At 40.0% G+C, this 16,182-nt stretch overlaps 1 protein-coding gene across 4 annotated transcripts in view; it reads left to right on the top strand.

The window, feature by feature from the left end:
• Nucleotides 1–16,182, top strand: part of Rab11fip2 (RAB11 family interacting protein 2) — a 171,867-nt gene that overhangs the window by 27,880 nt on the left and 127,805 nt on the right. For 3 of the 4 annotated variants that reach the window (XM_063288295.1, XM_039110359.2, XM_063288292.1), the window contains exons 4-5: nt 2,833–2,878; nt 8,728–8,935. In XM_063288295.1, coding sequence (XP_063144365.1) covers nt 2,833–2,878; nt 8,728–8,935 — 254 coding nt within the window. Of the gene's footprint in view, nt 1–2,832; nt 2,879–8,727; nt 8,977–16,182 lie in introns of those variants that run through there. The other variant, NM_001107447.2, reaches the window with a different exon arrangement.

Genomic DNA, 16,182 nt, shown 5'->3' with positions numbered 1-16,182 from the left:
CCTGGATAAGGTCTGAGGTCCTTGGGTTTGTCCTTAGAAGAAGCGTTCGGAGCATCTTAGCCTGTATGTTGTGCTTTAAAGTCCTGGACTGACGCCATTGCCTAGCACTCATTACTCATGGCAGTGTCCACAGAGCTGTCTTCTAGACAGCCAAGCCTTTCTGTCTTTCATGGAGTCTCAAATCCTGCTTGCCCCAGGAAAAAGGCCCTCTTCAGAGAATTCTGTGGGAGAGCATGACTTTCACACACTCGGTCTAAGAATTTTGGGATACCCTACCTCTACATCCTATGAATAAGGCTTTATTTATCCCATAATAAAATGTGGTTGGCCAGTTAATTGAGAGTGCTTATGTTGGGGCTCCAGCTTTACAGTCAGTGCTCACAAAGATTTGTCAGGCTCAGGGCTGGAGTCTCAGGACGAATCTCAGAGCCGGTTCCACTGTTTAGCAGTGGAAGAATTTATAACAAACACTATAATGTTGCCTAACATCCTTTAATCCTTTATATCTAAAATGAAGTTATGGAAGATAGAATTTTGTACCACATGATCCTCTTAATTGTCATGAAAATAAGTTATTTTTGAAAAAGAGTTTAAAAGAGTGCATATTACATACCTCAAATGACCTGAGATTGTGCATGGCGGAAGCTCTTCCTGCTCTTTGTTTTCTGCATTACTTCGTTCATTTTCTCTCTCCACAGCAGTCCTGTTTGGGAAATGCTTTTGCCATTATGGTTTTGCAGATGAAGGAACCAAGATATAGTCAAAGTGACTTGTTAAAGGTCACGAAGCAGCAGGCACAGGGGTCGAACACAGTATGAATTCATCTCCCCCAGCTACAAGGCCCTCGGCTCCTTCTCTGCTCTTGAGCACTTTGGTGTTTTGACACCCCTGCATGTAAATTACACATGGTAGTGTCCACCAGTGGAGTAGTACTCCAGTACACCAGTGGGTGTAGAGGAGTGTGTTGCTTATCAGAAAACATGACATGAGGCCAGGAAGCAAGGGGACACTACTGTTTCTCATTGGCCCCTTCATTACACTGACTAGGATTGAGAGCTGTAGAAAGTAGAAACCATCAGCAATTGCTGCCACAGTAGAACACTGCAGGTGCAGGGCTGCAGGTGCAGGGCTGCAGGTGCAGGGCTGTGGATACAGGGCAAGTACAGGACTGCAGGTACAGGGCTGCAGGTGCAAGGCTGCAGGTACAGGGCTACAGGTGCAAGGCTGCAGGTGCGGGGCTGCAGGTGTGGGGCTGTAGGTTCATGGCTACAGGTACAGGGCTGCAGGTACAGGGCTGTAGGTGCAGGGCTGCAGGTACAGGGCTGTAGGTGCAGGGCTGCAGGTACAGGGCAGCAGGTGTAGTGTTGCAGGTGCAGGGTTGCAGGTACAGGGTTGCAGGTGTAGGGTTGCAGGTACAGGACTGAAGGTACAAGGCAACTCAAATGATGGCCTTTGGGACTTTGTTCTTACCATTTGGTGTCTTGTCAGGGTTTTGAGGCATGACTGGTTCTCTGACACTATTATAGGACCTTGCAGAACACCATTCAGATGGCATACAGGGATAGGAAAATGTGGCAGCTGCAGAAGCCTGTCAGTGCTGTACTGCATGTCTCATGCTTGTCTGCCTAGTAACCCAGCCCGACTGCAATAGTAAAGTGCTTCCACAGGCTTGTCTCCTGGGAAAGGTCCACAGCCAGTGCTTGTAATCTGGCTGTGAAAACTTGAGTATGCGCTGGCTACATAGCACATTCTCTTGATGTGTGGTCCTACATGTATCATGCCTTTTAGGGTTTGCACTGTGGGATAGGATGTATACCTATAACCTGTGTTTCAGAAAAGATTTCCAAGGTCCACAATTTGTCACATGGTCAAGATTTTAAAAGTGAGTTCCTTAAGTCTTAGGCGTCTATTTTTTATATAGTATGCAGACAATGGGGAAATATGTGGAATAAAAGACTCCCAGGACATTAAGCTGCTTCGTATCTCTTCTGAGGACAAGTGCCTTAAATGCTGGGTACGATTTGCAGTGGAACAGCAATGATGAAATATTTACTCATCGGATGGCTTTGAAGTTGAGCTTCTCTGTGGTGATTGTAGTCTCCTTCCTAATGGGCACATTTCAAAGGAGAAAGTAGCTGTGGCACTCTGCTGTGATGTCTCCAGATGGATGGAATCTGTTTTGTTTTGGTCTGTTTCTGACTAAATTTTGAAAGCTAGCTACTTAGAAATTACATTAATGACAGAAATTATTTCTGCTACTGTGGACTCATTCTCATTGACAGGGTATGGTTTGAAAGTTAATTTTTCTAATATACTTGACATTTTAAACAAAGGGTGCCTAATCTCTCTTATTCTATAACCTTTCCAAATGTAAATTTTCTCAGCTTTCCACAGAAATATATCAAAAGGGTTGATTTTATATATATATGTGTGTGTGTGTGTGTGTGTGTGTGTGTGTGTGTGTGTGTGTATGTATATATACATATATACATACATACATAAAAATGAGGAATAGTAGTAAGAACCACTTTAATGAAGTATCTTACTGGTAAAGTCACCATGTTTAAAGATATTTAGAAACTGTGTATTTACGATTTATTGTTCCTTGATTCTGACTACTGGAAGATTTTCTTTCAGGGCTTAAACACGGGAATGTTTTAAGGATGTTGAGTAAATACTGTTTTGCTTCTACTTCTTGAATGGAATTTCACTTACTTAAGTTAGGATTTTAAATAGACATGTTGCAGTGTGGCTTAAAATGTTTCTATTTTTCTGTTTCTTTTCATATAGACTATGACATGTTTAACCTTTATTTTATGCTTTATTACTTAGTTTTCATATGAATCCAACAAGCAGTGATGACCTCAGGAAAATCCCGGTAAGTTACCAAAGAGTTATAAGATCACCAGAGAGCAAGCCTGGCTTTTTTCTTGAATATTCCCCTCATGCCTCTCTCCCTAAACACCTCAATGGCAGAAACAACATTGGTCAGTGTGATGGTTTGAGGAGAAAGAAGAAAGTGAAATTGAGACTGCCTGTACTACACAAATGAGTGTGGCTTCTGTATGTACTCAGAGACAGCCCAAGCTGATGTGGTTATAATTGAACGTCTAACTAGGATATAGTTTGTTTATAACTTGTGACCTTAATGTGAAAGCTGTATGTCAGAGTCAACATTATAGTTGTGAAAGTAGCTAACATTTATTGTTGGGTCAGGGACTGAATAAAGAGCAAAGCTGCTTGCTAATATTCAGTTGGAAAGCAGCGAGGTGAGAGACCACAGTTTATCAGCAAAGGCTTTGGAAAGACAAATGCCTTAGAATACCTATCTTCCAAGTCAGGCCTAAAGCAGGTCTTTCCCAGAATTGACAGCAGTCAGCTAAATGGATGTGTGTAGTTGCAAGAATTGTTGAGATAGTTTAACTTTGTTTAATTGTTACCTGAAGTTCAGGATTGTATTGGAGTTTTCAGTTGCATCTGAGCCTTAAATTTGTTGACCTGGAGAATAAATCACTTTATAAAAGTACAGGCTGATGTTCTTGGGGGAAAACTACATTCTCACTGAGTAACAGAAAGAGGCCAATTTTGCTGTTTGAACCATCTGCCCTTAATATGTGTGATCCAGATAATTTAAAATTTTTTCAGCAATTGCACATCACAATTTCTAGTATATGTTTGTCTAAAAGAAGTCAAGGTGGGGCTATAGTCTTATCTTATAAACCATTTTAAGTACAGTGGTCTGTCTAAAGAATTGTAGAAGATACTGTGGATGCACAGGACTTTAGATAATGCTTTTGCTGTTCTATGCAAATGATTTCTAAGTTTTGATGTTTTATAAATACTTGTCTTTATAATGTGGCTGTCTTGAAGCAATGTCAGACTTTATGAAGTCAGTGTTTGATCAGATAGTAAAATGAATTCTACCAGCTGTTACTTAATCTCAAACAAAATGCAACATCAAAAATTGATTTAATATGTAGCTATTGTTTATTAGGTAACCTTAATTACAATTTCCATGTGCTTGTAGATGTACTTTTCCAAATCTTATAATTTATCACTGTTAAAACATCCTTAGAAATCTTTAAAGAAATAAAATGTGAAAATTGTTTTAGTTCAAGGATTTAAAGGTGATAACAGAATCCTTGATGTGTGATTGTTTTTCTATGGAATCTAACTATTCTAAATGACAGCTAAAAGATTACTAGGTGTTGCTAATGTACTGTAAGATACAATTAAGAGAGAAAGAGTTCTTACAGACGAGTTTTCAGAAGAAGTTATTTGAACAATTTTTATGTTGAAGATTACAAGATGTTTGAAGTAATTTACATGAAGTTCTCCAGTAATAGACATCCAGCAAGTTATTTTCTCTCCTTCTGGAGGGAGTATTGTGTAATTAGGTTTGTATGTCGGCTATGCTGGTGCCAACACCTGTCTGTGGAGGCGCGGTGTTTAGGCAGGAGCAGTAGCCAGTTGAAAGGGCAGTGTGAGCTCTTTAAGGCCTAATTAAGAACTGAAAGGGAGATGAAGAGAGGAAGACAAAGGATGTGAAAGTAGCTGAGATGATGTTCCCAGAGCAGAGTCCTCATTACACCATAATGAGATGATCTGAGAACGCCAGCCTTCATCTCCTCCCTCTCTCCTCCAGTTGCCTTGGATGTCAGTTAGGACCCCACCAATATTTGGTTACCAGGGCAACCTTTCTTTAAATCTTCAGTTATTTTGAGTCTTGATAATTTGCTTTTGTCTGAATTTAAATATTGTAATATATATGTATATATATATATGTATATATATATATATTTCCTAGTTTAAAGGGCTAGATTGTGTGTAAGGCAAAAATAGCTAATGCGTCTAAGAACCTTCGCATGAGTCTTACTATTTAACGTTCTGTTGAAACCTTCAGAGAGGGCTGTTCCTCTCTAACCCAGTCTTCTATCTTTGTGTCTGCGTAAGGGACTTGACTTTGAGCAGACATGAAGTAGAAAGGAAGGATTAGTTGTGAAAGAAAGAAAAGAGACGGGAAATTTACATTGTTTCAAAACAGGAAAACGTCCTTAAAATGTGTGCTGTCTATGAAGTGGGGTAACAAAATATTGAATTTATGGCAGCCCCATTGTGGGCAGTATTTGACCTATGTTCTGAGGTTGGAGTTTTCAGTTTTTCCCGAATTTTAGTAAATACACTTTTTGAAAAAAAATTTTTTTTATTTTTTGAGAGTTCCCCTCTTTAAACAAATTTTTTATAACCAGAAAACATTTTAGCATCATTTATATTAGTTAATATTAATTTTATTATTTCCTTTGACTTTATAAATGTGTAAGTATAATAATATGTTGGCTTAAGAATAATATACCTAAAATTAGAAAATTTATGTGGTTTTCAAAAATTGAGTAAAATTTAGAGCCAAGCCTGAGCTGTATTAATTATTTTTTTCCCAGAGTGTAATTTATGGTACATGTGTCATTAAGATGTTTTCCTGTTCAGAAATCTGATGCTGAATTTTGGGCAAAATTTCCACCTATAAAGAAGACAGAACTTTACTAAGAATAGAAATGTATTTCTAGGAAGGAGGCTGGGGTGAGAAAGGTAAAGAATATGTTGCATATTGTTCATTTTGGCTGTAGATTATCGAATGGTATTCCAAAATACTAGGTAATCTTGCAAGGTGACGACGGTTCCTGTTGTGGCATTCAGACTATTAGGTTATAATGGAATTTTTTTGGACATGTTACTTATCTTCATTGTTTTAAGATAAACATTAAAATACTAGCTACATTAACCAGTATGATTGATATAGTATTAATCATGTAAGTGATATTATGTCTTATATATATCTTATATATATATCTTATATAAGATGTATGCCATCATAATTTGAAATTTGAAAAATCATTGCATTTACATATAATTTGATTAAAATTAGAGAGTCTAATGCTATTATGTTAAGTTCATTAAAAAAATAAAAGCAGACAACCTGTAAGTAACATAACCCATTTAGTTAAATTTAATGACCCCCATGATTCTTAAATTTTTCCAGTAGATATTTTGTTAGAGAAGTGAAATCACATTAGTTGGCCTTTATTGTTTTTAAAAATAGAGTTCAGAAAAAAATCACTCAATAGATAACAGAGTTGAAAGGTTGGGGAACTTGTCTCACCAGATCAGGAGTGTGACCCTCAGCCTGATCCCTGCCTCATTTTTATACAGTATTACTTGTGCTAAAGTACACAGGCTAGCTTATTTCTGACAAATTAAAAACTCTCTATAGTTTATCTTGTCTTTACTATAGGAAATGAATAATACAATGTATTTTTATGAGAATATAATTAATTTACAATATAACGCTAAACAACCAGTGGCCAGTGCATTATGCTGTAGACCTAACTGACCCAAGAGGGAAGGTAGAAGCCAGCACTTAGCTCTAAAAATGTCCACAGGGGGTTAAGAGCAACATTTGGAATGTTGGGGCACAAGTCATTTAATTCAGAAAATTTCAACTTTTTCTATTTGATAATTGAAAAACTGAGTTGTTTAAAGTATATCTCAGAGAATTTAAATTCACTTTCCTTAAATATTGTGTTTATTCGGTTAAAGCAAGCTTATAATAAACTTCAAAATCTAGTAAAGGATTTGATTTTTTTTTTTTTTTTTTTTTTTTTTTTTTGGTTCTTTTTTTTTTCGGAGCTGGGGATCGAACCCAGGGCCTTGCTTGATTTTTTTTTTTTTTTTTTGAGGTCTTAGGAAGCCTTGTTTTTTAAATGGTGCCATTTTAAATCAACATTTATTAAATGTTAAAAAATCCTTTGGATATCGTTATTGTGGCATTATAGAGGCTGTTAAGATTTTTAAAGCATCCAAATTTATGTTTTCAGTATTTCGGTAACTCTGGAAGTAACCTCCACCCTCCCAAATGATATTATCCCTAGTTGCCAGGTTAGTTTCCTAGAACATTGCCTGAAAGACACTTCTGCTTACAGTTGAATGTAGCAGAAAAGCCAAGTGATTCACTTCTGCTTAGAAACCTTCAGTGGTTTGTTTTCCTTAGGACAAGGCTACAAATCCTCAAAGATGACCCTGCCAGTGGTTGATGGTGCAGTAGTAGTCACAGAGCCTCTTCTCTCAGACTCGTTTTCTGGTCACACCTCCCTAGCCTGTGACAGGCCACTGAACCATGAGCCCTAGTTTGTTAATTGTCCATGCTCACCCTACTGCCAATTTCTGCCTGGCGAGTGTGAAACCTGTTGCAAGCCGTTGCTACCCAAACTCTGAAACCTGGAGTCTGAGAGACAGTTCTCAGCCTAAAATTTGTACATCTAGGAAGAAGGGACATTGGAGGGACTGGGGTATCACTCTAGTTTCTGCCCTGGGATCTGGCAGGAGGAGCATTTAGTGAAGAGCTAGACACACAGCACAGTCACAGCAGACGCTGAAGATGGGAGAGACATAGGATCTCCATGGGAATAAGAGTCTCTGCATCCCTCTGGCCTCACTAATCCTCTGCTGGACAGATGAGTCCACCTTAGGAACAAGAACACGAGGTTCCTTAGTATTTTAGCTGATTTTTCTTAAAGTAAGATGGGAGTGTTTGGCAGGAAGTGATGCAAATCATCCTAAATTGTTGGGTTTAGGGAATAGAACTATGTTTTAAGGCCATAAATTGTGCTATTTTGTATCTAGACAGTTACACACTGGAAAGCTAAATCCCATTGAAATCTAGGGAAATATTAAAGGGCCCATCTTCATTGTCACAAGGTGTTTTCTTTAGACTTCAGTGTCATGACACTATTAGAATAAAACAGGTTGAAGTAAGACCCTCTTTTGGTTGCATTATGCTTTTGTTTGACTTTTTAAACTAATTGAATATCATTAGCTAGGTAAACAAGTCAGATGAAAGGACATGTAGCTGTCCTGACCATGAGTACTAATGTGGAAGTTCTGAGCTTCCTGGTAACAGGGCAAAAAGGGAAACAACATCAAACAAATGGGTGTGATTTATGAGAAGTGGAAACATCCACTACTCAGGAAGACTCAGCTCACCATGCTGGTCAGCTAAGGCAGAAGCCGTACCTGTGAATGGTGCTCGTTGGTTTAGTTCCAAGAGCCTTTCATCGTTTCTCAGCAAGTTAGAGAATCAGCCTGGCATTTCTGTTTCTCACACCCATTGTCAGTAAAAACCCAGATGGAATACAAGTCTACGTTTAGAGGAAGCAGTTCTGTGAGGACAGTGTCCATATGTGCAGTTTTCTATAGCTTCTTGGCAGTCCTTTGACTAGATTCCTGCAGGTGCTTAGTTTTACTCTATTTCCATTATATTGACTAACTTGTGGTTTCAAACTACAGAGCATGTCTTATCCAGCTCCCTAATATGCTGGGGATGGGCCCGGGCCTTTTGCATGCTAAGCAAGTGCTCTGCCACTGAGCTGTACACTCAGCACTCGTGTTGTGGTTTAGTTCTCACTGATAAAGACAGTCTCTGGCTCTAGGAAGTTGTTCCAGTTGTAAGAAGGAGTTTCAGATACAGATTTTGAGTCAGGCTTTTGGTCTGCCTGCTCTCCTTCCTGCCAGGGATTGAGCAGTACCCAGGAACTGTCCCCTGATTCTAGCTACAGCTGGAGAGAAACTTTTGTCAGCTTCAGCAAAACTAGAAGGTGAAATTATGAGTAGCTCTTAATACACAGTAGGTATCTGTGTCCTGCCTGCTTAAAGCAAGTCTGCATCTCATTCCAGGATAGCAATCCCTTCGATGCCACGGCTGGGTACCGGAGTCTGACCTACGAAGAGGTGCTGCAGGAGCTGGTGAAGCACAAAGAACTCCTTCGGAGGAAGGACACCCACATCCGGGAGCTAGAGGACTACATCGACAACCTCCTTGTCAGGGTGATGGAAGAGACACCCAGCATCCTGCGAGTGCCCTATGAGCCATCCAGGAAAGCTGGCAAGTTTACCAATAGCTAGTGGGAGTCAAGAGGACTGTTTATACCTGGGAGGAGCGAGAGCGAGAGAGTGAGAGAGTGAGAGAGTGAGAGAGCGAGAATGAGAGCGAGAGCGAGAGAGAGAGAGCGAGCGAGCAGGAAGGGAGTAAGGACATGTTACTGGAAGAGTCTGCACAGTCAGGCTTCACCTCCTCCCCTCCGTCACTGGGAACAATTGTCAGCCCTGTTCATACTCATAGGTATTATCAAGAATAACCTTTGGAGTGGGTAAAATACTCTAAATTATTAAACCGAAAATGAGCCATGCCTGGATGACTGAGCAGTTCTCTGGCATCACTTGGGCACTGGTGCTGGACCCCGTCTGCCATAGGCCTGGAAATATCTTCAGGAGCCATGAGTGATTCCTCAGGAATAGATTCCATAAAGCAGAACCAATACTGTGGTTGGATTCTCAGAAGTCAGTCTGTAGACACACCCAGTGTCAGGAACACTGCTCATTATAAACACTACTGAAAAACGTTCCTCATACCTGACTATGTATGTTCAGTGTTTATGTATATAAAGTACATGCATATACCTCATATACACGTGTGTTCTTAAGACATTTAAAAACAAGTGGTTGCCTCTAAGGTTAGGCTATCAATCTCAGAGTTTAGAATGCGCTTTTGCAGTATACTCCCAGGAGCACTTGTCACCAGGGCCACCCCACCTCTGTGGAGAAGCTATTTCAACCCAGTCCTGATTCTCTGAACCCTGATTTTGAAGAGATTCACTACATCCAGTTCCAGCTTCTAACTTTATCCCCGATCACTGCCCCTTAAAGTGATGATCTCTAGTCTCTTCTCAAAGAATAACAAAATTTAGAGCTCTTTATTCTTTTCATAGAAGCATGGATTTCTTCAGCCAATGTTCTGCTAGTGTTTGAGTTTATGGAAGTGTAAGCAAGAGATAGGGTAGTATGGTTTGTTATACTGTGTATTGAGAGCAGAGACAACTGTGTAAGTTATACCTAACAGTGAGCTGGGGGATGGGGGATTGTCTATTGCCTGATAACCCAAGGCAACAGCAAGTTCTAGCAAGGAAGGTGGGCTTGATTTCAATTTCATTAATAGAACAGATGGTTGCCTTTGAGCCCTGAACCAAAGACTCACTGCAACCGTGAGTGTTGAGAGCAGGCTTCCACCAGTTCAGCGTGAGGCGACCCACATCCACCCTTGGGGATTGATGTCACACTGTGGGGGTCTTTGTTTAAGCCTGCCTCCCTAGAATGGTAGTTTTCTGTGGATTAGCTTTCTGTGGTTGTATAAAATTATTCTAAAATGTAAAGTGAAAAGGGATGAGATGAGAACACTGCAGATCTTCTGCTGCTATTTAACCTTCCAGCTCTAAACACTGAAGTGGACGGCCTTTCTGAGCTGAGGAAGGGAAGAGCTGCTGCGTAGAGGCTGGGGCTGGGTGCACTCCTTAGCCCTGTAGTGAGGCGCATTTTTAGTAAGACTTCCCTGAAAGTCAAATGAAAACACAGATTATAGTTCTGCTGATTTTCTTATTCTTTTGAGTCACAAAATCCCTTGTTATCTATATTTTCTGAGTTTCTGTGGTTTTCTGGAAAACATGGATTTTGAAGTGAATTTTTTCCCCAAATACAAACTTCAGTACTTTTCTAAAATTAAAATAGAGGAGGAAAAATGGATTTTTACAATGTTTTTCTTCCATTTAATTAATAATTGATGTGATTCTGTAATAAACTTCAAAGTTTAAAGTAGATTTGATTTTCCAATGTGAAGTCTTGGTAAATATTATTTTAATGGTGCCATTTAAAATTAACATTTATTAGATGTCATCAAATTCTTAGCATATTTTGACCATGACATTGCTGAGCCTCTACAACTTTTTAAAGCACCTACATTCATGTATTTAGTATTATGAGCTGTCTGCAGGTGCAATAACATGTGTTAGCCAAGTGTGTCCTTTCCAGAGTCTCAGTCTAGTTGAGACCTGAGCTGTCTGTTGCTTTTGTCCTCGGAATAAGTTTCCCATCAATCTTACCTAAAAAGCCTGGTTCAAATGGCATTGTTGCTTTTATGAGGAGGCAGTCATAAGGCACAGTTTTGCCTCCATTATAATCTGTGTATGTGGATTCAACAGCCTTCCTGACTGCCTGACTGAATGCTTTTCAGAATCTGAAGGAAAGCTTTGTCCAGGAACAGTCTGATAGGCAGTGAGATTTATCTGAGGTCCAATTGTTGTTGCTAAGTAAAAACAAATGTCTGAGACAAATGAAAAGTCTGCATTTACACTCTGGAAAATGTGTTCTAGTGGTCAGAACTTCACTCGTGAACTTAATGTTTTATCATTAGTTGACATAGACTTACAAGTAAAACAAGCTCCAAAGTAAACACAGCAGTGGCAGGTAGGGGCTGGGCACTGTAGGAAGAAGGCCAGAAAGACACTTGGTTATCTTCCAAATGGAACATGGAATATTCAATGATTTATTTTTATATTAACTTAGATGTGGAAATAAACGTGCATGTACAGTAGATTTTTAAGGACATTTTATTTCTGATTTTAGCGTAAAAATATATACTCAAAAACACTTCTATCAACAAGTTTTTTTAAAATCACAGAATCAAGCCTGATCTAAGTTAACACACTTCTGTTACATAATTAAACTATTTCTTAAAACAACAATAACAACAGTATTTTACAACCAGTCTCTTCTCAGTTCTAAACTCAGCTTGACAGTATTGCTACCCCACCCTGCCACTGGGACAAGTGTCATTCTTTAAATACCAAGGTCATTGCTTTGAGTTGTATATAAGATACCATGTAAGCCACTCATGGTAAGTGTTGGAAGCATTGCCTTTTGCTGCTCTGTTCTGCATTGACCCCAGTTTTGCCCTCCTCCCATGAATGTAGTATTATTCATAGATTATACATAACTACATGTATTGCTTTTGGCAGTAAATCAAGTTCTAGTTGTAATTTTCCAGCTGTGAAAATGTTGCCTTGTATTTAAAAGGGTTTCACGAGTGGAAACCTAAGTAAATAAGCTCATTAGTGACCGACCTGCTTCTTCATGTTCCCCTTCCCATCTCCACATTCCTCCTGCACCCTGCTTCCCACCACCATGTGAGTGCTTATTCTTAACAAGGAGAATCTTTAAAAATGAGAAATAAAAAAGAAAGACCTGCTATCTCTAAGTATCTATAGTAACTGTTACACTAAGCTTCTGTTTTCCCCTAAAAATTAAAAGCAGCTTACCTGGATTAGAAAAGCAGGCTGAGACTCCTTGCTGTCTGTGCCATCATCTGTCTCTAGGTGCAGTAGGTGTCACTCGTGTGTGCGTGTGGGTGAAGTGTGAGCATGCCCAGTCATTTGATCTCTTCTCAGAGGGAAGGACTGCACTGCAAGCTCGTGGTGCTATTGGAGAGGGTCTGTCAGCACATACTGAAAGCCCCCCATTTTCACAGATTTATAACTTTAATAATCCAGATGCTGTCCTTGGAAGTATTTAATATGCAATAGGTAGCACCTTTACTAATTAATCTGCATATGAAGGGCTTCCTGATGTATCTAATAAGATGTGTAGAAGCTCTTCAAGCATTAAACTAAAGTTGACGTTTTATTTCATTTACTTTTCTCTGTCAAAAAATATCAACCACTTACAATGGAATTGAAGTCTGTTACCTAATGGTATTAGGGTCTTTTAATTTCTGAAGCTTCTAGATTGTTTGTATTGTGAGGTACAGAAGAAAATGCTGCAGATCTAGAAATGTATGTTCTTAGCACGTGTTTGAATGATGTAAGCATTATTTATAATTGAAAAGTACTACCCCTACATTCCTAAGTCAATGCTTAGTAACTCATATACATTTTTGCAGGTACAAAAGTATATAAACATTGTATAATGTGACAGTTGTATAATTTATGTAATCTGATGCATGAATCAGAATTTTTATATATGATAATTGATTTGTTATAGTTGATTAAAGTGTTTAAACTTAATCCAGTCATCAGAATTTCTTATTGTAGATAAAGCTGTTCCTATCATGCATTTCTATAGACATCTTTATTGTCTCTTGATAATGAGACAGATTATGTTGGGGCACATGTTTGGTAAGGCCTTTAGACCTGCCTTGTAGGGAATATGGTTCTGAAGAGTCACACAGAAGTGAAGTATATTTTCTGTTAATTTGTATGTGTGAGGGCTGTGTGTGTGTGTACACATGTGTGTGTACGTGTATGTGATATGTGTGAGAGAGAGTGAGAGTACATGTGCATAGATGTGCATGCGCACAGGCCTTCCCTTCTCTCCAGAGGGGCATGCTAAGTGTGCAGACTCCTTACACTACTGTATCCAGCTGTTACACGGAATCTGGGGATCAGACTCAGACTTGTATTACAATCCCTTTTATCCCTACGTCATCTATCCAGCCCCAGCAAAGTTCCTAACAACTTAAGAGCACGCTTTCTTGAGCACAGTGAAGGATACATATGTTCTGCCGTGAGATGGTCCAAGAAGACCAGGATCTGAAATGAGGTAGAAACTGCCTTATGAGTGCAGGTCTTCAGGCTGAGGCCACGGCAAGAGCTTTCCTCTGTGTCATGCCACTCTTCACAACTCAGGCAGAGGACACAAGGCTCTGGAAAGCTGTATTCAAGGAAGAGTAAGATGGGGTTTGCAAACACATGGAGTTTGCAGGTAAGTCCTCCACTTATGGCAGAGGCCACATATGTCCACAGCCCTCATCATGGCCATCCAGATATATCCCTGTCCATCTGGGGTTCCATCTGAGAGAGACTGGCTTTCATACCTGTGACTGCACATGTGTGTCTAAACATGCAGATGGCAAGACATCCAGTACTTCTGTTGTTTAGAACCTAGAGTCTAGACACTGAGATGTAGTCCATGTGTATTCCTAAGTGTCAGTCAGCACCCCCTGGAGTAAGTGCTTTCCCTGCAGAGTCGAGTATCCTCCTACTCTCTAATGATTCTTGGTTTTGCAGGGTTTTAACCTGCTCCTTTTCTTCTAGGGTGTGTTCTCTCTAGTCTGTTTTCCTGCTAACTAGCCAACCCTAGTGTAGTCTTACTCTCTGTCTGCAAAGACAAAGGCATTTGAAGGCAGTTTGGGAACCAAAAGCCAAGGGTCACGAAGGTGATCATTTGCCAGGATAGTTCCCATCCCAGGAATGTATTTGTTCACAAGGGCATATGACCCAAATGCTTCACATTTTATATGTTTCTCAAATAACCTTGCATAACAAATGTTCACACTTTTATCTTTCTACAAATATGCAGTTGCTTACAATTAATTATTTGAACCCAAGATGCTTAATTCTCTCATACTTCTTTTTTTTTTTTTTATTAACTTGAGTATTTCTTATATACATTTCGAGTGTTATTCCCTTCCCCGGTATCCGGGCAAACATCCCCCTCCCCCCTCCCCTTCCTTAGGGGTGCTCCCCTCCCAACCCTCCCCCCATTGCCGCCCTCCCCCCACCAGTCTAGTTCACTGGGGGTTCAGTCTTAGCAGGACCCAGGGCTTCCCCTTCCACTGGTGCTCTTACTAGGATATTCATTGCTACCTATGAGGTCAGAGTCCAGGGTCAGTCCATGTATAGTCTTTAGGTAGTGGCTTAGTCCCTGGAAGCTCTGGTTGCTTGGCATTGTTGTACATATGGGGTCTCGAGCCCCTTCAAGCTCTTCCAGTTCTTTCTCTGATTCCTTCAACGGGGATCCTATTCTCAGTTCAGTGGTTTGCTGCTGGCATTCGCCTCTGTATTTGCTGTATTCTCTCATACTTCTTACACACTAAAATGTCATGCCTAAGTGTCCATTGGTTTTATCACTTGGTAGTCCCACTACATGTAGAAAACAAGATTGCAGATTTCTTAGGGGTTTTCATCTCTGATGCATGGCAGTCAAATTTCAAGAGAATGGATGGTTAATACTATTAATAACAAAATTGGTGATTCTTTTTTAAAAAGCCTAACAAAGATTTGGCTGCTGTAATTTTACTCAAATTCTTCCTTACTCTTGTTATAGTAGAAAAGCAGGAGACTGCAAGCTCACCCAAAGTTCTCACGGGTGCCTTGAGCAGGAGTACAGTGACTTTCCCTACACACATTAGGGCCATGCAACTAGAAGACATGACAACTGTAAGAGTACAAAGATCACAGAGACAGAGGCAAACCGGACTCCTTCCCAGAAACTAGCTCCAGATCACAGGTACCTACAGAGGCCACAGAAGTTAGATCCCTCGACTGGAGCTGCAGGTGGTTGTAAGCCTCCTGGCATAGGTGGTAAAATTCAGGACCTCCTCTTAAGAGGAAGCCATTTTTTGAAACATTAGCTGTTTAAAATTCTACCCTACTTTTGTATCTACCCAGATAAGCAGTGATGGCCAGATTACATCATTGGTGTTTATAGGCTATCCCTGGAGCAGTATCTGGAAGGTTAATAGTGCGATTCCCAGACCCTTCCCAAGTCTTCAGAAGGGTCCTACATGAAATCAAAGACACTAACATAGGAAAGAGCACAGGGTGCAGCCAACAGGCAATGGAGTAGGAACATGTATTACACTCACACACACACACACACACGCACGCGCGCACACACACACACCCCACACGCACACACACACACATACACACACACACACACGCACACACACGCACATCCAAATGCACTAAGATGAATGACTAGCTGGCTGGTACATGTAGGTGAGAATTTTGCTTAACTTCCTGATTTTGTGATGGTCCCTATATTTTGTCAAAAAGCCTGTTTATTTTTTAAAAAATCCTTTCTTCTTATAATCAAAACTGAGTTGAGAGCCAGAGAGATGGCTTAGAAGGTAAAAGCAATTGCCACCATGCCTGATAACCTGAGTTCAGTCTCCAGGCTGTATAAGTGAAAGGAGTCCTGAAAGGTGTCCTCTGGCTTTCACACATGTGTGGTGGTATGCGTGCATACACCCATACAGGTTAGTAGATAAAATCAAAGGTCAAACCTGAGTTTAAATCTCTTTCAGTAGAAATACAGAATGAAGTTTATAAGTCTCGTCAGAAGAAAAGGTGGTTATGCACTGTCTTAAAAAGGGTAAAGTGAAGCCACATCTGACAGAGAATGCCTTTGTGGATTTATTCATCACAGCAACATGTGATGACGTTAACTGAAATATACTCAGAAATTTCCTGCATTCCCTTCAGGTAAACTAACCCTTAGATGACAACTTTGGTGTCCCCA

This window comes from Rattus norvegicus, chromosome 1 (assembly GCF_036323735.1).
Source record: "Rattus norvegicus strain BN/NHsdMcwi chromosome 1, GRCr8, whole genome shotgun sequence".
Taxonomy (NCBI): Eukaryota; Metazoa; Chordata; class Mammalia; order Rodentia; family Muridae; genus Rattus; species Rattus norvegicus.
The sequence above is the reverse complement of the archived record's forward strand: the minus strand, read 5'-3'. Positions and strand labels throughout refer to the sequence as shown.